Genomic DNA, 22,009 nt, shown 5'->3' on the forward strand with positions numbered 1-22,009 from the left:
AAATGGGATCCAAAGTTCAACATAAGAATGGTGTTTCAGCTTGATTTTTTAAGTGCTGATTGGATGGATTACATTCCATTATACTTCACTCGAATGACGATTGGGGCACTATGTATCTTTTGAACTCATGCGACTGAACTTAGAATAAAACTCTAAGCTGCCTACGTACCTCAGTGAAGAGGATCAAGTCATATTGTAGTTCAGAATGGGTGAGTTTTTTTCCTTTTTTTACGTCCTAACTTTTGCCTAGGATGACTCTATTGAGGTTTTCAACCTAGCGGACCCTTTTTCTTAGGTGGGACAGTATACAATTTAGACTCATGCGGGCCAGGAGTGTAGGAACATGCAGTTTAGGCTCATGCGTTGAGGAGCGTTACAACTTCAAGGATAATACTTCTTTAAGAATTTGCCATTGATAGGGCCGATTCCCATTCCATCTGCATCAACCAGCTTGTAAGCTCCACTTGAATAAGATTCTTGCACGACATATGACCCATCATATTTTGAAGTGACCTTCCCTACATGTTTATGGGAAGTAATAATGGGTCTTCGTATGGCAAAGACTTGATCTCCTACTTGAAATGATCTTGGGCGAACTCTTTTATTAAGGCGTGAGATAATCGAGTTTAGTAACATTCAAGACTTTGTTGAGCTTCCAACCTCTTCTCATCAAGAGCCTCCAACTCTGCTAGTTGAAGTCGAGCATTTTCTTCATCAATGATCCCTTCTTGGATAGCTAATTGTAATGAAGGTATTTGACGCTCAAGTGGAAAAACGGCCTCGACTCCATAGACAAGTGAATAAAGGGTCTCTTGTATTGGTATGCGGTGAGTTGTCCTGTATGCCCACAAAACTTTTTCCATACGGTCATGCCAACTCGTTTGGATTTGGAGACAACTTTCTTTAACAAGTTGCGTAGAGTCTTGTTGAATGCCTCGACTAGACCATTAGTGGAAGCATTGTACATAGAAGAGTTACGTTGCTTGAAGCCAAAGAGATCACAAATTTTGTTCATCAACCTATTATCAAATGGCTTGCCATTATCCGTTATTATGTAACGAGGAATGTTAAAGCGATAGATTATGCTTACTCGAATGAAACTTGCAACATTTTCCTTCTTTACTTCCTTAAGAGCAACAACTTCAGCTGATTTTGAGAAGTAGTCAGTTGCAGCCAAGATGTATAGGTGCCTACCGGAGGACTTTAGCAGTAGTCCAACAATATCCAATCCACAAGCGTCAAACAACAAGGATGCAACAATCGGATGTAACACTTCAGGAGGCTGATGAATAAAATTTGCATGGAGTTGGCAAGCCTTGCATTCGTCAAGCGTAGTTTAATCAATCTTTTACCATCGTTGGCCAATAATATCACATCCTTTTTATATGGAAGTTGAGCTTTTATTCAGACTGGTGTGATCCACATACCCCGGAATGTGCTTCTTACAAAGCTGGGAGTGTTTCATCTTCCCTAAGCATCGCAAGAGTACTCCCTCAAATGAACTTCTACATAGAGTATCTTTGTAGTAAAGGAAGCGAGGTGCACGACGGCGAATTACAATCCTTCCCCTCGAATTTTCTGGGAGTATCTCGTAGCTCAAGTAGTCAATAATAAGTTGTCGCCATTCTTCCTTCTCAGCTTCAGAAACAACAACAAGATGCTCGAGTTCATTGTCTTCACTTTCACCCACATTTGGCGGCAGTACTATCCATTTGTGGAAAATAGTAACTTGCGCTTGACATGGTTAACGATAAACCTAGGGCAGCTAAAGCATCAACTTTCTTATTTTCTTTCCTAGGTACATGTTAAATAATCACATCACCAACCCATTCCATCAATTTTTAGCATAATTATGATAAGGGCGTAGTTCAGGTTTCTTGGCCTTGGAGCTACCTAAGCTGGTTGACCACTAACTGGGAGTCACCAAAGATTTGCAATTGCAACTGCTTCATATCGACAGCCATTTCAAGCCCAAGTATTAGTGCTTGATATTCAACAACATTGTTGGAGCAGAGTTGTGTCAATGTAAAGGAGTAGGGCAGAACCTCCCCCTGAGAAGTGACAAATACTACGCCAGCGCCGGCTCCTCCGCGATGTATAGCACCATCAAAATACATCTTCCATGGAGGTTGTACTTCAACGACCATTGCGTCTTCGTCAAATAGTTCATCAGTTAGTTCCCAGTCATCCAATATTGGATAATTTTCCAAGAAGTCTGCCAATGCTTGTCCTTTTACAACCTTTTGAGGGACATACACAATCTCGAATTATTGAAATTGGAGGTACCATCTCGCTAGTTGATCACTAAGAACAGGTTTTGACATCACGAACTTCATGGGATTTGTTTTAGAAACAAGACGAACAACATGAGCTTGAAAGTAGTGCTTCAACTTTTGAATTGAGAAGACTAGCACCAAACACAACTTTTCAATTGGCGAATAATTCAGCTCGTTTGGTGTCATCATCCTGCTCAAGTAGTAAAGAGAATTTTCTTTTCCCTCACTATTTTCTTGGGCCAACAGACCTTTCTTGCGCCACAATGTATAGTATCAATGACTTTCCAGGTATAGAGGCGGCTAAAACTGGAGGCTTCATCAAGTAAGATTAAATGCTCTCAAAGGCATTGCTACAAGCTTGGTCCCACTTGAAAGGAATGCCTTTCTTCATGAGGTGACTGAATGGTTGGCACCTCCCAGCTAGGTTTGAGATGAATCTCCTAAGGTATGCTAGCTTCCCTTGTAGTGTTACATCCCGTACCTTAATATTAGGATAAGTCGCAGTAATCCATATGAGCTTGAAGGGATTAAGATCATTCATGAGATTATAGAGGATTTATGACTATATTATTGTAAGACCCCGCAAGTTTAACAACCTTGATATTATTATTTGTAGATACTATGGTTTCTCATATTGGAGAATTAGATTGTACTATGTTTAGATAACATAGCATTGAGAATTAGTTTGTACTATGTTTAGACAGCAGTAGCGTAAATTACAGCTAGCTTCAAATGTGTGTGAACGGACATAAGACTGTTTATTACATTACACCTTTTTGCCTTGATATTGTTTATGGCTCAATCGCGAGTATCATTTAGGGGTGCATGTTGAGTTAAGCAAATACATTTGATGTGGTATTTTGAGTGGAATATTTTTGTAAAGAAAGTTTGAAAAATATGACTTTATATAGTTATTAATATTACTACTTTCGAATATGCTTTAAATTATACACATATATGAGAAAATTTATGAGATTTTCTTTATTGTTAAGATAGAAATTATTTTCTCACAAGAAAAGAAGGTTATCTTTTTACCATTTTAAGACTTAAGTGTATGAATTTTTTTACTCTTTATATGAGATTAGGAAAATTAGAAGTTGAGAATATATATATATATATATATATATATATATATATATATATATATATATATATATATATTTACATGGATGTTTTAATGAAATAATAGTGTATGTATTTATTTTATATGGTACCATATGACCGTGATAGTAAGTTATATAAAATGTGTTAAAGTGAGTAGTATTTTAAGTAGTTTGAGATAATTCTTAGTTATGTGGATAATTGGATAATTATTAATTTTTAGTGGGGGATTAACCAATTAATTAAGCATAATTTGGATAAGGTCAAGTGCTCCCAACGAGGCAGCCATACAATAGCCTCTTAAATTAAAATTTGCAAGATGGCACCTTTGAGAGGGGTTGGTACCTAATTCATCACTTTAGACAATTCTAATATGAAATTCTAACATATTTCACGTCAAAATCAAAAATGCTCTTTGAGTTTTCTTTAACGCATGAAAAGAGAAAAGATGCTGGTTTAGCCTTCTATACATTGCAAATTCCTCAAAATGGTAGGCAACTTAGTAACGTGACATTTCTGCTTCAATAAGAATTCGAGCAAGAATATCATATGATTTTTCCTACTCCAGGTATGTTAAGACTAAACCTTCTTTCTTTTGGCATGATCCAAGTAACGATACGTAAACATAATGCTATTCCATAAGTGATTCTACTCTTAGCATTTAAGGATGTCTATGTTATTCATTCCGGTAAAGTGATATTCAAGCATGTCTATGTATGACTCTAAGTCCCTATTGAGGTATATGATTGAGATGTTAATGTTTATAATATAGTGATACATGCATCTTCATGCATTTACCACCGTGCTACGGTCGGTCGGGCAGTTACCACCGGTTGGGCAGTTATGTATCATTATTTACCACCGCTTGGGCAATCATGCATATTCATTTACCATCGAGCTACGGCCGATCGGGCAGTCATGCATTTACCACCGAGCTACGGCTGGTTGGGCAGTTACATATTTACCACCGAGCTACGGCCGGTCGAGCAGTCATGCATTTACCATCGCGCTACGGCCGGTCGGGCAGTTACCAGAAATCGGTTGGGAAGTCATGCATCATACGATATGGATAATAGAAATAGACTCAAGAGAAGCATTATATACGTAGGTATAATAAGTATGCATATACGGTGGCACTTCAGAGATTCAGGTTGATTCTTATATGTCTTTAATTAATGTTGACTTATTGTTATGTTTCAGTTCTGCCTTACATATTCAGTACATTATTCGTACTGACGTTCTTTTGTTGGGGACGCTATATTCATGCCTGCAGGTATAGGTTATCAGTTTGGCGAGCCTTCATAGTAGACGAGGTTAGCATTCAGTGAAGGATCGGTAAGACTCCACCTCATTCGGAGTGCAGCCAGTCTATGAGTCATCGTGTCAGTGTTTGGCTACGGACTTATGGGTAGGCCGGTGCCCTATCCTGTTTGATGTTTAATACTCTTAGAGGCTTTGTAGACAGAGGTTCATTTTGTACAGTATGTCAGAGGCCTTGACGGCCCATATGTATTCATGATTTAAGAAAGATGGTTCATTGATACAGTATTTTCCCACTTATAGTTATACGTTACGAGTTGTGGCCATGTTGGCCCATGATAGTTAAGAAAGAAAAAAAAGAGTTACAGAGTGGTTCGCTCGGGCAAGTACGACACCGGGTGCCAGCCACGCCTCCCCAGGTTTGGGGCGTGACATGTAGACTTTTCAATTCATGAATATCGCGAGCTCAAGCATTTTCAAAGTGGCATCTGTTTTGGCTTGATCAATTTTGATCCCACGATGTGGGACAATGAAACCAAGGAACTTCCCAAAAGTAACTCCAAAGGCGCATTTCAATGGATTCATCCTAAGTTGGTACCTCCGGAGCAATTCAAACACTATTCTCAAGTCTTTCAAGTGGTCGCCCCTCTTTCTTGATTTTACCACCAAGTCGTCCATATAACATTCGACATTCTTGTGGAGAAGGTCATTAAAGATATTCTGCATAGCCCTTTGGTAAGTAGTACAATCGTTATTCAAGCCAAAAGGAATTACCTTGTTGCAATAAATACCCTAGGGGCACGGAATGCAATAAGCTCTTCATTTTTTGGTCCCAATGCGAATTTGGTTATAGCCCGACGAACCGTCCATGAAAGACATTGCCTCATAACCAGCAGTAGCATCGATCATCAGTTTTGGAATGGGAAGCGGGAATTCATCTTTCGGACACGCATTGTTGAGATCCCTGAAGTAAACGCACACCCGAATCTGGCCATTCTTCTTCCTTACAGGGATAGTACTTGAGACCCATGTTGGGTATTTAATTTCACGAATAAATCCAGCTTCAATGAGTTTGTTAACTTCACTTTCAATCAAGGTAACCAAGTCCATCCTAAAGCGCCTTTGAGCTTGCTTAACAGGACGAGCGCTATTCTTGACTGCAATGTGATGGACAACTACATTAGGGTCCAAGCCAGGCATCTCTTTGTAACTCCAAGCAAAGACATCCTTAAACTCCTAGAGTAACTCCATATAAGTTCTTTATTCATCGGCTGGTAGTAAAGCACTTAGATAAGTGGGCCTCGGTTCTTTATCAGTGCCAAGGTTTACTTCTTTCAAAGTGTCCACTATTGGCTTTACCCCTTCTTCAAGTTCAGGCGGAGCATCCTTTTTATCTTCATCTTCTTGAGGGTCCCCATCATTGAAGGATATGTGATTACACGGTGAAACATCCTCGAATTTCTCGTCATCCTCCATTAGAGATGAAACACCGTGCTCGCTTTGTGCAGTAACATGATACGAAGAACCCACACTTTCTTTTTCTTCGTCATGTTCCCTGGTGTAGACCACAATATAGGGCTTTACCTTCAGTATTTCTTTACATGAAACCACAAGTTTTGTTTGTCGCCTCATTCTAGAAGGAACCAAACTTTGGAAATCCTTAGAGAACTTCTAGATTCTGGGAGAAGCGGGTGTTCTTATGCTTTATAATTTCTCCGGAACTTGTTCCCCTTCTTTGATGGACCCAATCTCTCAAATACAGAAGTCCTCACGGTTGATTTTCCAAGTCGATCAAAGACAGAAGGCTTGTTAGAAGCGGCAAATCCATCTTCCGCAGTGATATAATTGTTGCTCGCCCTTCTTATGAAGATGCGTACTGGTGAGGTTTTTTATATCCCAGACCTTCACGTGGTTGCCTAGTAGCAGCTTTTGGTGGGAGCTTCCCTAATTTTGATGGCTCATTGGGATTATATCCAGCTTTTGCAAATAGCCTATGAGCATTAGGATCAAAGCCTTCATCTACACTTCGTAGGGAGTGCCACATTCTGCGAATAATTTTGGGCCACAAACCCTGCAACTAGCGTTGAGGTCAACTTTACTGCCTCAATTCGTTTGATCGGAAGAGTTAACTTCCTTAGCATATTGGTTTAGAGTTTGGCTGATTCTCCCTCCTCTTTCTTCTTTTTAGGGACATAGCGGACCGCAGTAGTTACTTTCTTGCCATAAGACACGGTGTTCCCTCCATGAGACTTATTTGAGTTAGGGTATACCTCCTCAGCAGCAGCCTTGGTTTTGTCGGGAACCACCTCAGCTCTCTTAGTAGTGGACTCGTCATTCTTGCCATTCATGACATCATCAGCTTTTAGCTCATTCACAATGCGGTTCTTCAAGTAGAACTTGCATTGTGATGTGTGACTCAGCCTCGGTGAATGGCTCGTCATCGGAAACTATCTTCTTTTCGACTTCACCCTCGTAGTATTTCAAACATTGATGGTAGATAGATGGAACCACTTTATTCTCATGTATCCAAGGCCTTCCAAGCAAGACATTCTATGAAGTCTTTGCATCGATCACATGCAGCCATGCACTTGATTGCATATCTTCAGTGGTGATTCCCAACCTGATCGCACATATGGCACTTTGCCCCCTTGGTTGAATCCTTGAATCATCACACGACTTTCCGAGAGTTCGTTCATGGGAATACCAAGTTCTTCATAGTGAGAATTGGCAAGATGTTCACTAAGGATTCTCCATCAACCAAAATTCAATTTACCCTTTCATCGCGCATATAGCCAACCAGGTACGACGGGCGGTTATGAGGAGTGTCACCTAGTAGAAGATCGTCATTCGTGGACATAACTTTTTCCTCACAAGCATTAACTTCTTGAGGAATGGACTCGATGAGCTTTTCTAAAGATGGTGCCAACGGTAGGTCGTCACTTTTTTCTTACCCTTTGCCAGCATGGCAACACAAGGCCTCACTACCATCATGGAAAATCTTCGTGCAAAACCAATTTGGCAAGAACTCCTCCAAGGTCACTGGATGTCATGGCTTTTGAGGGTGGTGCACCTCTACTTTTGCCGTTTTCAAATGCTTAACTGGATTCCATTTTCTTGGTTTTTTTACCATCATTTTCCTCGTTGGTTGTTCTATTGATTCTTTTCGTGGGCTCATTTTGTGGTGCCTACGACGAGTCACCAACATCCAACCTTCATCATCATCAGGCTGATCAACTTCGACTTTGTTGTTCTCCAGTAATTCTTCGTCTTTACTTTCTCTAAAACTACATAATTCGACTGGACTGAATGAGCCAAAGGTGATAGAGACTTGGTTTGCGCTTGCTTTCTCATCTTCAAAGCACGATTTTTTTTTCATGAGCCAAGTCCATAATTTTGTCCTTGAAGACAAAGCACTTCTCCAGAAGGTGCCTCACATGTCGGTGGTATTTGTAGTAATTTGGGTCATTTGTTTTCCCAGTTTCATTTAGCCGCTTCATCTCCGGAAGCTCAATGAGATTTAACTTGAGGAGTTCTTCAAAAATTGTTGGCACATCAGAATCCAGAAATGGGAAATCCTTCTCTTTCATTTCTTTTAGAGTCAACTTTCCACTTGGCTTATCCTAAAAAGAAGTGGATTCCGTACTCTGCTTCTTGCTCACCTTCGTTGTGAACTTCACAAGTGATGTGTTGACATTCATAGCTTCTTTGTATTCAGACTTGGGTACAAACTTGCTCCAATTTCCTGGCTTCTTGCTTGTCGTTCCCTTTGCGAGGCTCATAGATAGGCAACATTTCATTTCCAGCGAAGGCCATGCTCAACTCCATGTAGTGGGCATGAGTCGCAAGTTCTTCAAATGTGCTAGGCTTGATACCTTGCAAGATGTAGCTCAGTCCCCAAAGCATGCCTTGGATGCACATCTCTATGCCAGAAGCTTCACTAAGCCTCTCTTTGCAGTTGAGGCTTGCATTCCTCCAACTATTGATAAAGTCGATAACTGGTTCACCTTTTCATTGACGAGTATTTGTAAGTTCTATCATACTCACAATACGTCTCGTGCTATAAAAGCGATTGAGGAGCTCTTGCTCTAATTGATCCCAACTATTAATAGATCCAACATCGAGGTCTGTGTACCAGCCAAAAGCATTTCCTTTTAGCGAATGGACAAACTGCTTGATGAGGTAATCTCCATAAGTCCCAGCATTGTTGCACGTCTCAACGAAGTGCACCACATGTTGCTTTGGATTACCTTTACCATCAAACTGTTGAAACTTTGGAGGTTGATAGCCAGCCAGCAGGTATCTTCAACATATAGATCCTTGCAGCGTACGACTTTGCGTATGTAAGGGGGGACTTGGCAGCAACTTCATACTTGTTCTTAATAGTTCCTTCAATGAACTCCTTCAGTTGATCGATTGGGATCATCCCTTTAGATGAGACAGGGATAGCCTTAGCAGGTGCTACTTGTCTTGAGGGAGAATCACTCTCTGGAACTTCTGGGAGCTTGCTAGGTGCATGGGTGGATTCTTCTTCCATCAAGATTCACACCCTATCTGTTAGCTTGTCGATTCTAGAATCATTATTTTGCATTCACTTGGTCAATCCAGCGATTGCTTCCATCAAGTTTGCGAACTTCTCCTCCACAGATAAAGCGTATGTCACTATGGCTTGCATGATTGTTGTGGACGATGGAGAGTAGCATGGATTGTCACACAGATTGATCCTCGATTGGCTCACGCTATACGATGTAAGTGGGGAATATCCATCACTTGAAGTATCACCATCTTCCTTCATAACAGAGTTCTTGGATCCGGAGAGGTCAAGAAGAGCATGAGTTTTCTTAATCTTTTCAGCAACATTGCTTCCTCATTCAGGTGCATTCGTGGAGGATCCTTCTCCTTTTGAGGATGAGACTCGGAAACAGGGGTTGATGCAGACAGAACTTATAGTGCTTGTTGTCCTAAAGAGCTTGCTTTGCTCCTTGTAACTGGTCCAAAGCATTCAAAGGTAACATCGAGGATGTTTTCCATATCAGCGTAGAACCTGGAATTAGCAACCTTGGTGGAAGTTGACCTGGAGTTGATTTTCTTTGAAGCCATTTCGATGTTCTTGAACTTTGGTGATTGAAAAGTTGAGATGAGAGATAGAGATTGTCCCACTGGCGTGCCAGAATTTATAGATAATAAATTGCGTCGAGAAAATAAAATCAAGATCGAAAGATATTGCAACAATCGTAGTATTTTATTTCAAACAATATGAGTGTACAATCTCTACGAATCCTCTAATTCTTCTTTTCAATAGTAAATAAATTCAAGGTGCTTTGAGCTTGATCTTGAATCTATATTTGTTGTCATGAACGATGATCTTGAATTCAACTAGCACAAACTTTAATTTGAACTCGTACTCCTTGAATCTTGATTTATTCTTCGTTCTTGAGCTTCAACTTGATTTCTTGAACTCGAACTTGATTGCTTGAAGCTTGAAACTTCTGATCTCTGTTCTGGGTTATGAAGACCCCTATTTATAGTTGTAGGAGGGAAGAGTTATGATAAGAACAAACTCTTTCCGACCAATCAAATTAAAGTGTGACTAGGCTGCATTTGATTGGCCCCAACATGTCACTTGCATACATGGCGTGATTTCATTGGCATTTTGATGTGACTTGGCATGCCTTGTCATTTTGACACGTGGCATGATCCTATTGGCTCTTCCGCTTGACTTGGGGTACCACGTCATATGACACCAAACTGGGCCTCTAGGAAGATGATATCTTGGGCTTAATAAAGCGGGCTCATCATTTTAGCCCAATTAAATGGGCTAGCCCATTGAATTTGGACTTATTTATTTAATCCATATGTATTGGACTTATATAATTAATTCAATTATATTAGACTATAATATTTATTTAGCCTAATATATTTTGAGTTCAAATTATAATCTAATTTCACGGACTTAAATCCAATAAAATTTAAATGCCTACATAACCTTTTCCCTAATTCCTTTGCGCCATTTTACCTCAGAAAATATATAAACATCGGATATAATAAGTAGTGTTGTGGGAGGGTCTTTATGTTTCGCATTAAAGCCTCATCTTTGCTCTCTCCTGAGACCTGCAGAGCTTCTTCGTTCCGTTTCCGACCTCTGCTCAGCGTCGCCGCGTAGCTCCGCACTTCATATTACCTGCCTTCCGAAGAAAACTTGCTCCAGATTCATTTCCAGGTTTGCCGTCGATTTTCAATTGCTTCAATCTTACGAGTTTGAGATTCCGTTATTGCTCCCCGTCATCCGTATAGTCCGGACATAGAGAGAGTAAATTTTTTTATTTATAGTGGAAAATGTTTTCGAGATAATGTTTCTCTTTAATTGTCAAAAATGATTTCCTGGTTTATGGGCAGAAGTCATTAAGTTTATAAGTACTCTTAACTATTACACCCATATCACTTGCTTTAATCAACATTTAAGGTGTTTTTCATGTTTTAAGGTGTTTGGTTTACCTTAAATTGTAGAAAATATTTTCTTCGCCCAAAGGAGGAAGATGACTTTCTCCCTTATGAGTGCAAGCATATTCCTTTGAAAATATCTCAGCTCTTATTCCATAGATGAACACTTAGACTTCATTGTCAACTGGTAATAATTCTCAAATATATTGTCAACACACTATCTTAATGCTTTATCTTGCACCTTGTATATATTGACCCCAAACTTCCATACCAAATGCACCCTCTCTGTATTGGCCTTTTCTTTGTTTACCAATTGTTTTCATTTACTGAGCTCTAGTAATATTGAATTTTGTGGATATTTCACAGTGTTCTGTTCATTTGAAATTAAGTCTACAATAATTTCATAGCTCATATTTCTTCATGCACTTGCAGTATATTGAATGGCAATCGTACCGTGTGGAAGCACGTGGAGAGGTCTACCTCAGTTTCTAACAAAATTATCGGTTACTAGTAAATTTTCAGCATCTCCATTTTGGTGAGCCTGCTGTGGCAACTGAACTTCATCTTTATATGCATCTTCATTTTATGCTCCACAGTTTAGTAATATAACCTTTTTGGCATCTCAAAATCTGCATAGGCTGTGAAGTCATTCATTTGCAGTGTGTTTGGTAGTGTTCGCATCATGGATTTAGACGCTTGCTGGATATTTTCTCTCATCCTTGGCATACCTATGTTAGTGTTCAAAACAGAAAAGAAAAAAAGAAGAAAAATCAGACTTCCATGTAAGTTCTGAACACTTTGACTAGCTATTGAACCGATGTTGGCCTCCAACAGCATAATTAAATATGAAACTAGAACATCTTTTCTCTACAAAAAGATGCAATCTTTAATAACAGGTCATGTTAAAAATGACAGCTGGTTCCTCTCCCGGGGAGGGGAGGGAGGGTGGGGGGTGGTGGTGGTGGTGGGGTGGGGTGGGGGTGGGGGGGGGGGGTTTAAAAAAGGTATTACTTAGTTGGTCTTTCATGCTCTTTTTGGAACATTATTGATGTCCATCGCTTACAGGGGTCATCTGGTTTGCAACTAGGTAAGTGAGGATAATACTATTATAATGCCATTGAATTTTTGAGATGGTATAATGCCATTGAATTTTGGTGATAGGATTGTGAATATTACAATAAATAGGATTGTGAGGGCAATTTCATATGCTTGTATCCTAACATTACGTTAAGACAAGTTTCAACATTACAGTTGGGATTAAAATTTTCAAGTGTAATCTGTATGATATCAGGTAATAAAAATTTACAACTAATATTATTGCAACCTAAATGAAAATATGAGGAGGCTGAATGTTCCGATAAGATTTACTTGCGGAGACGAGGTTGGACGTGATTAGCAAGCAGTATGCAACCCCCTTTTGTGGGGATTGTTTCGTCCTATAAAGGGGTAGGCACAATATGTGAAAAATGTAGTCTGGAGGTTTTAATGTGCCAAATAAGATATTATAGTATCTGTTAGATAGTTCATGTATATATTGCTATATTTAGTGTCCCACATTGAAAAATATGTAGTATGTACTATGTAAGTATAAGTATAAATAGGGCTCAGTGTAAGACGATAGTTGAGACGCATCTTAAAATATTTTTCTGTGCTATTTGTCACGTGGTTTCAGAGCATTGATGAGAGAAGATGATTGCAAAAATACCATCGTCTTCTGGAAATATAATTGCAGTCACCATTTAATTTTCGCCGACTTATGTGGTTGTCCACGTCAATACCAATTTCTATCTGTGTTTTGCGAAAATCAATACTACCACGAGGTGCGGGAAGCTCCGGCGAGCAAAGCCTAGTTAGCCCCTTCGGCTCCTGACCCTTCTCACGCCCTTATGTGCCGGCAACAATAGTCTCTCCGGCAGTGCGTCAAATCAACGTGGCAAGCGTATGACGAATTTTTCAGCGACTTCAACTCTGATCCTTGGTTCTTGAGATACGCCTAGTGATTCCAACCTAAACCTACCCTTTTCAAGCAATTTCGACAGTCACTGATCTGGTCATATTTTCACTTCAGCAACTTATCTTCGATTTCGGCAGCTTCTTTGGTCTTTCCATTTTGCTCGTTTACTGTGGTATCTCCTGAACAATATATAGTCTTGAGATTTATTTTTAAGTCATTTTGTCGTGCAACAGCAGTTCATACAGCTCGACAACTACTTTTTAGCAACCTTGTGAATATTTGCTTAGAACTCCCTTCATCCAATCATGTCTTTCGGATTTGGTGCTTTTAGTTCCAAATGTATGAGAGTTGGAATTCAAGTGTTATGATTACTTCTAAACCCTTAATGGGAAGTTCAAACTATCTAACTTGGACTTCCTTGATTTGGGTTGTGGTGCATTGATCAAGTTGTTCAGGATCACTTAACCAAAAAGGATAGTGAGGGAGATGAAAATACCTAAGCACAGTGGGAGAAGGTTGATGCTCAATTGTGTAGTCTCGTGTGGCGCTCTATTGATTTCGAGTTGATGCCCTTGTTTCATCCATTCCAGAAATGTTATTCAGTTTTGGGAAAGACTCGCTCTTTATGCACTGATAACATCTTTTTTTATTTGTAACTGTGGTGTTTGCCTAGCCTGCGCAAACCAAAACACTAATGACATATCTCCTTTTATGATGTGATATCTTGGATGACAAACTTAAGAAGCAGGAATTAGATATATCCACTTACTTGGGCTAGGTATAGGCAGTCATGGAAGAATTTGAGAAGTTGATGCCAGTTCTGCTAGTATCGAGAAACAACAAGAGCAATGATAGAAGATGTTTCTAGTTCTTACACTCGCAGTGAATAAACTTGACATTTTCTTTCATCTGAGTATTGTTAGTCAGTTTATGGACTCTCCCTCTAGTCATTTGGATACAACTATCTAAATTCTTTGATATATAAAATCATCTACAGGCAAAGGACTACTGCTCGAGGATTGAGGCCATGAGCAGATCGTTGGATGCATAGATGATGATTGGACAGGATCACCTTAAGATAGACGCTCAAGTCTAGATATTGTGTTTTAGTAGGCGGTAATTTGGTGTCTTTGAAGAGCAAGAAATAGAATGCGATTGCTCTATCTAGTGCAAAAGTAGAATACCAAGCAATGGTTATGCCAACTTGTGATATAGTTTGGACCAAAAGTTACTTAGAGAATTGAAAATTGAAAATTGAAAAAATCAGTTAGATGGAACATGTGTGATAATCAAACTGCCCTTAATATTGCATCAAATCCGATGTTCCGTGAGAGGACTAAATACATTAAAGTTGACTATCACTTCGTCGAGAAAAGATATTCTTAAGAGATATTGTTACAAAGTTTGTGAATCAAATAATCAACTTGCAAATATTTTCACCAAGTCTCTCAAATGGTTATCATATTAGTTACATCTCTAACAAGCTCCGTACATATGATCAATAGTTCATACGCATATTAATAATATTTTCCTGTGCTATTTCTCACATGCCGAGTTCCCACATCTTTGTTGGGATGGGAAATTGGTCTTTTTGTATGATCTTGGGCAATTCTCATCTCATGAGCTAGCTTAGGGTTGAGTTAGGCACAATGTCTATTTCTTTATCATGGTATCAAAGCGAGTCCCCAATTCATTGTTTACCCGATGTTGGGCTCCCATCTTGCATTGTTCACGCTCCAAATGTCTAGGCCTGATCATGGAGGGGATGTTGAGTTCCAAAATCGGTGTGAGGACGGGAAATTGGTCTCTTTTTATGTTTTTGGGCAATCCTTACTTCATGAGCTAGCTTTTGAGGTTGAGTTAGGTCCTGGTCCATTTCTTTGTCATCTACAATTTGGGTACAAAAAGCAAAGGAAACGGGTATCCAATTCAATCCAAAGAATAATACACAAAATAAACAATACTATGTCGATTTCTTGCACATTCACTGGACAGAGATGCACATAGAGTTGCTCTCAGATTATGACATGAAGCATCATGTGTTGAAGAAGTGATTTCTTTATATGCATATAAGTATGTACTTTGGTATGCGGTCTTTAAATTGTTTGTGTATAACTTGCTAGTATAGGTCTGTGACATGAGGGGATAGTTGAACATTTGAAGTGCTACTTCTTGTTTAATGGTGGGTTGTTTATTTATTTCTTAATATCTTATGCTTTTTCTCTTAAAGAAGTTTCCAATACTGACATGTTTTCTGCTCCGAGGGATAGCTCTTGTATTACCTACTCAGCATACCCATGGCATGCACACACTTACAAACCCTTTTATTGTTGATGCAGTTCCTCAAGCAAGACAAGGGCATTGGCGTCACCAAGTTCCACACTTTTTTGTCAAGAATCGCTGCGTGGACTTTACAGCCCAGTGTCGCACAAGAATCAATGCCACCAGAGAGGGGCTCGTTTCATTGTTAGGGCAGATAGAGTAAGATAATATGTGATTCTATTTTTCTGTAATGGACCTTACTGTCATAATAGGCCCAAAATTTACATGTTTTGCAGGATTACTATGATGTCCTAGGTGTGTCTAGAAATGCAAGCAAATCAGAGATAAAAAGTGGTGGGTAAAGCCTTCTATTCTTATTTATATTTTATGCTTTTGATTTCCCAGTCTAGATTCATTCTAGGTGAAATGCACAAAGACCCATCTTTGCCGTTCTCTTTATTTGTTGAGAGTGTAAGCTCATGAATAACAACAACAAAAACAACATACCCAGTTTGATCCCACAAGTGGGGTCTTGGGAGGGTGGGGTGTACATAGACCTTACCTCTATCTTGTGCGACGTAGAGAGATTGTTTTGGATAGACCCTTGCTCAAGAGAAGTATTTTCAAAACAGGTTTGAAAACTATAAGAGTAAAAAAGTTAAGATAGAAAATATTGAAAAAATGTTGACAACAAAAATATTTAAGATAAAGAAGGTAAAAAAAATTTATTAGTAATAAAATTGAAGAATAAGATAAATAATAGAGTAATAATAATAATAATAATGAGCAAATAAGGTGCTCTAAACTAGAACCATGCTTTCCTCCGGGAAAAAAGAGAAATCACTATACTACCTGCTAACCTTCTACCCTAATCTTCGACCTCCATGTTATCTAGGGTCATGTCCTCGGTGAGCTGAAGATTTATCATGCCATGTCTAATCACCTTTCCCAATTCTTCTTCGGTCTACCTCTACCTCTCCTTAGACCTATCACTGCCAACTTCACGCACCTCTTCACTGGGGTATTTGTGCTCTTTCTCTTTGTTGAGTTGTGTCCCACATTGGTGGGTAATGGGTGTCTTCGTCTCCTTATATGGTCTTGGGCAATCCTCACCTCATAAGCTAGCTTTTGGGGTAAAGTTAGGCCCAAGATCCACTCTTATCATGATATTAGAGGCAGGCCCATCCCAATTTATTGTTACCGATGTTGGACCACTATTTATATTGTCCATGCTCTAGTTTGCAGGCCAGAGTAGGGGGGGGGGGTGTTGAGTTGTGTCCTACATTAGTGGGTATTGTGTGCCTTGGTCTCCTTATATGGTCTTAGGCAATACTCACCTCATAAGCTAGCTTTTGGGTGTGAGTTAGGTCCAAGGTCCATTCTTATCACTTCACGTGCCCGAACTATCTCAACCTCGTTTCCTGCATCTTGTCCTCCATGGAGGCAACTCCCACCTTGTCCTGTATATCTTCGTTCCTAATCTTATCATGCCTAGTATGCCGGCACATCCATTTAAGCATCCTCATTTCCGCTACTTTCATGTCTGAATGTGTGAATTCTTAACTGGCCAACACTCTGCTCATGAGTAGTGGTGCATAATTAACCGAATTTGAAGCTGATGAGGAACATTAGATACTTGTTATATAAATGTATAATGTGATTATCTTTTTCCTTTAAAGGTACTTTTATCTTCTTTAAGCTATCTCTGTTTTTTTTTAGTAAAAAAATTGTTAAAATTTTAAATTTCACCTTGAAATAATAACAAAAGACTTTGACCTTATTGAGCTTTAAGTGATGATTATTTTGGATGACATGTAAGTGGAGAATTTGGAGTATTAACCGAATAGGAACTTGAGTAGTCTCCTTTTTTCTTTGCTTGATAGGTAGGGGAACTTGAGTAGTCTCTGATGCAAAAACTATGAGAACAATGGGGAGTTTTAACACAAAACACAAACAGTTCAGAGGAGATTGGAGTTGGATGGATCTTTCGCAGTTATGGTAAAACATGTCTATAAAAAAATCTATTTTCCACTTAATTTTCCATGCTACTTTTAATATGCGAAATTTACAAAGACGGTAAACAAAGATGAAGGATTAGTTGAGAAACAGGATGAAGGCACTGGTTTTGATCCCCGGAATAACTGATGGGTGAATCAGAAGTGGATCACAATGATATTGATTGACTAAGGAGTGTAAGAAGAAGGACGGACAAGCAGAAGAACCTGCTTTTAGTGCCTTGTTGAACTTTCTCTCTGGACATAGTTAAACATTAATGATTCTGTCCTTTGTGGAAAAAAATTCAGAGAGCTGTTCTCTGTTTGACGAATTTGTAACACGAGAAAACTCAAATCCATGTTTATGTTTTCCCACAACTGCTTCAATGAGCGCAATTGAACAGGGGTGTTGGCGTCAAGCAGAAGAACCTGCTTTGCTGAACTTTCTCTTTGAACATTAGACAAAATACTAATGATTCTGTTGGTGTTCTATTTTTTCTTTTTTAAAAAAAATTACATTTTTCAGAAAGCTGTCAGTATGGTGAATCTGTGTCACAAGAAAAAAAACTAATGCAAGTTTATTTTCCATAAATGCTCCCAGTTTTGGTACATTCTGGGTGAAGTTTTGCTTTTTGACCTTTTCTGAAAGAGTGAGTAAATTTTAATGTACAGAAAAAGAAAAAGAAAAAGAAAAAGAAAAAGAAAAACATAAAAATTTGAGCATTAGTGATGGTAGCCCTATCCTCTATACTTAATAAATGTTTCTTAATTTGTTCGTCAATATCAATATTTTTCTTTCCCCATTGGTTTGGCTTGGCTCGGTAGTAGTTCTACCACCCCTGAACAGGCCATTTCCTATTTACTTTGCTTCACCATGAGCAACTTCAATTCCTTTTATTGTTTCCTTTGCATGAACATGAAGATAGACGAGCAATTATGTTAATATCCTTGGATGTAGCCTATCTACTACAAAATGCTGATTTAGTTGTCCGTGAAGATTGGCTATCACTTAAAACCTCACTAATTATAAATCACAATTCATTCTGTGTTAAAAGAATTGGAAGTGTTGAAAATTTGTGTTGTGTTGCTGAGTATTTAATTTTTCTTGCTTAGCTTATCGAAAACTTGCAAGGAGTTGCCATCCTGATGTGAACAAGTTAGTATTTCTCAAACTCTAAGATACTTTGCCGTTTATTTTGGTCTTGTTGCTGGAAGATGATATTGAATACTATGTATCTAGTTTAGTTGTTCTCTAGTTTCTTATTGAGAAAGAAAGAAAAAGCTTAGTTGTCTTTAGTTCAGTAATACTTTGAGCGATTATGTTTACTTCTCAAGACCGGATGATTAAGTACTTCAGATTTTAGTTTTACCTGTTGTTACTTGTGTAGAATCTATACTGTTTGTATTATTTTTCAAGTTAAAAAAAGGGTAGAAAAAAGATGAGAAAATGGAAGTAAATGTTTGGATACTAGAGGGAGTTGTATCAGGAATTACTGGGGTATAAGATGAACTGCTACATGGGTTTATAGAACGCATATCACCTGATCTTATATCGATTTATATTTTATTTGATATGTGACTAATGTAAAGGATCCTAGCAAATGAAAACTTCCAACCTTTACTTGCTGAATTTTATTAGAAACATTCAGGATAGATGGGGACACAGGAAAATTCAAAAGTCATAATCAGATGAATATTTTCTATGAAACTATGAATGGGAGGATTTTGATAGCTGTTTAAGTGTCAATAATTGAATCTTATAAGCTTAAGTTATATCTTGTTATATAAGTGTTCACTAGTTTTATTAGTATATGAGATTCTCATGAACACCCTTGCTTTCCTCTTTTGCAGAGAACCTGGAGCTGAACAGAAATTCAAAGAGATTAGTAATGCCTATGAGGTAGATTTTTTTCTTTTTTTCTTTTTTTTAATGCTGTCCTTTCTCCCTACTTGATGAAACTGAAAGCACCATTTAGTTTTCATATAACAAGACATACTCGAAGTACTTATGCTGGCTGAATGTTCTGCAATAGGTTTTGTCGGATTATGAGAAACGTTCCATCTATGATAGGTATGGGGAGGCTGGACTTAAAGGTTCTGGCATGGGCATGGGGGTAAGTTTCCATCTTTATCCAACAAGTGACAAGCTGTTGTATATGCTATGCATAGATTTCTGACTACTTGTTGCTCATTGATAGGATTTTAGCAATCCCTTTGATTTGTTTGAATCATTATTCGATGGCATGGGTGGCATGGGTATGGGAGGAAGAGGTTCACGGAACAACGCAACTGAAGGCGAAGATCAGGTCTATAATTTGGTTTTGAATTTCAAAGAAGCTGTATTTGGGGTTGAGAAAGAGATTGAAATTGGTAGGCTTGAAAGCTGTGGTACCTGTGATGGATCAGGTGCAAAACCAGGGACTAAACCATCAACTTGTAATACTTGTGGTGGGCAAGGGCAGGTTGTCTCCTCAGCAAGGACTCCACTGGGTGTCTTCCAGCAGGTGATTACATGTTCTGCTTGCAGTGGGACTGGAGAGATATCTACTCCTTGCAACGCATGTAGTGGGGATGGACGTGTGAGGAAATCGAAGCGTATTAGCTTAAAAATCCCCCCTGGTGTAGATTCAGGTAGCCGGCTAAGGGTTCGGTCTGAAGGTAATGCAGGAAGGAGAGGTGGACCCCCAGGCGATCTTTTTGTTACACTAGAAGTTCTCCCAGATCCTGTATTAAAGCGAGATGACACCAATATTCTCTACACTTGCAAAGTTTCTTATATTGATGCAATTTTGGGGACAACAACAAAGGTGCCCACGGTAGATGGAATGCTTGATCTAAAGATTCCATCTGGTACCCAGCCAGGCACAACACTGGTAATGGCGAAAAAAGGTGTGCCTCTTCTGAACAAACATAACATGAGGGGCGACCAGCTGGTGAGAGTGCAAGTTGAGATTCCGAAACGCGTGAGTAGTGAGGAGAGGAAGCTCATTGAAGAACTAGCCAACTTTAAAAAGGCTAAGGCTACCAGCAGTAGGAAATAGCTGAAGGAGCTGCATCTTCCTCACTTCTGAATAAACTTATATACGGGGGTGTTTGGGTTTTGGGATATTCCCCTTTGTTTGCTCCAAAAATTAACAGACCACAATTTTAAGATTGATCCCTCATCAATCTATATGTAGCATAGTTGTTGTATTAGGGAACACTTGAGGGTTGATTTATTAACGTGTACTATAGCTAGGGGTGGCAAATGGGTGGGTCGGGCATTGGCGAGTCCAAAATAGGTAATGGGTTAACCAGCGGATAATTTAGATATTCATATTATCCATAGCTTCTTGAATATGATCATTTTTGAGATAATTTTTAGTCTCCCAAACTTGAGGAACTCCCAATTTGAAGCTTTAAAAATGTGGAAGTTAAACACAATAGTTATCTGTTGATTATTCATTGTCTAAGTAGATAGCATGAACATTAAAAACAATGCTAACAACTTCAACCTATAAGGATACATGCACTCTCAACAGAAGCAAGATGAAATACCACGTTATTACGGTATTACATCACACAATTCAACAGCCTAAACATGATAATTGATTGCCAAAAAACAAAGAAAAAGAAGAAAAATGAGTTGGAAATAAACAAGGGGCACTTGCTGGCATAGCAGGACCACTGAAAGTCTAGTTGCACAGTCCATTTCAGCTGAGTCAGGAAAAAGTAGGAGGCATGTCACACTAAAAACAATGTGATCGGCATCGGCACATTGCCTAATCCAAGCGGACCAAACCATATGATGCATTCTGACCTCATATACATTTTCGAATCAGATCATGAAATGATTTTCATATTCAAAACCATAAATGAAACATTTCAAAAGAATGATAAAATCAAATAAAATAATTATTCTTTCATGTATAACGTGCAACCCTATTATTACAGTTTAATACTACTATCTATGGAGCCTCTATACAAAAGAATAGAAAAACTACTTGGGATAATTTTCAACTCAAAGAAAGTAAGACACAAGATGAAAACTGCCACATAATAGAAGTAATGCCTCGCCATATACCTCGACAGCTGAGTACATCATCACAATACTAAATAAATATTAATAAACTTTCTCTAACTCAAGTACCTGGAATAGGGGTGGCAAAAGTGGCCCATAGGTTTTAATAGGTTGGGCATGGGCTACTTTAATGATTGGCTAAGTTTGGGCACAACCCAACTAAACCCATTTATTTTTGGTAGTCCAAATCACCCCATAATTTCAATCCAAAGTGACCCATTAATAGCAGTTTCCTTTTAAAGCTTCTAAAGGTGTGTTTGGTATGAAGTAAAATACTTTTCGGAGTGACTTTATCACTTATTTTTCCATATTTGGTAGGAGTGAAATTTATTTTCTAGTGTTTGGCTAGAGAGTCGAAATCTTTTTTTGAAGAATAATTTTCTATACTACTCTCCTCAACCTCCGCCCAAATTCCCATATTTCTTGTATACCCCCCCCCCCCCCCCTCCAATAGCCAACATTTTCAGGACTTAATTTTCTTCAAGAATTCAATTATTCTTTTTAAAATTCACACAAACCAAATGAACTAATGTGCTGCTTTACTTTTCATGCAAGAACGTTGAAATTTGAACTTCATAACTGGAAAAAAAAAAACTCTTTTTCTTGTTGAAACAAAACAAAAATACTTTTTCTACAATATGAAAAGAAAGTACTCTTTGTTGAA

The 22,009-nt window shown here is 38.6% G+C and overlaps 1 protein-coding gene across 2 annotated transcripts; it reads left to right on the forward strand.

Moving 5' to 3' along the window:
- Nucleotides 1-10,677: 10,677 nt before the first annotated feature.
- On the forward strand, nucleotides 10,678-20,642 carry LOC109207566 (chaperone protein dnaJ A6, chloroplastic-like). 2 transcript variants are annotated; one of them, XM_019370503.1, is made up of 8 exons: nucleotides 10,678-10,854; nucleotides 11,508-11,610; nucleotides 15,369-15,510; nucleotides 15,564-15,645; nucleotides 18,399-18,441; nucleotides 19,137-19,185; nucleotides 19,319-19,399; nucleotides 19,484-20,642. In XM_019370503.1, the coding sequence occupies exons 2-8, from the start codon at nucleotides 11,516-11,518 to the stop codon at nucleotides 20,324-20,326; spliced, it is 1,335 nt and encodes a 444-aa protein (XP_019226048.1). In that variant the 5' UTR covers nucleotides 10,678-10,854; nucleotides 11,508-11,515; the 3' UTR covers nucleotides 20,327-20,642. The 2 variants fall into 2 exon arrangements, with proteins under 2 accessions (XP_019226048.1, XP_019226049.1); XM_019370504.1 differs by having other exon boundaries at nucleotides 10,679-10,854; nucleotides 15,588-15,645.
- The last annotated feature ends 1,367 nt before the right edge of the window (nucleotides 20,643-22,009 follow it).

This window comes from Nicotiana attenuata, unplaced genomic scaffold (assembly GCF_001879085.1).
Source record: "Nicotiana attenuata strain UT unplaced genomic scaffold, NIATTr2, whole genome shotgun sequence".
Taxonomy (NCBI): Eukaryota; Viridiplantae; Streptophyta; class Magnoliopsida; order Solanales; family Solanaceae; genus Nicotiana; species Nicotiana attenuata.

Coding starts and splice junctions, on each gene's coding strand:
- LOC109207566 (XM_019370503.1), top strand. CDS start 11,516: ATGGCAATCGTACCGTGTGGAAGCACGTGGAGAGGTCTACCTCAGTTT. Junction 15,646..18,398: donor CAAATCAGAGATAAAAAGTG/GTGGGTAAAGCC, acceptor TTTCTTGCTTAG/CTTATCGAAAACTTGCAAGG. Junction 18,442..19,136: donor TGCCATCCTGATGTGAACAA/GTTAGTATTTCT, acceptor CCTCTTTTGCAG/AGAACCTGGAGCTGAACAGA.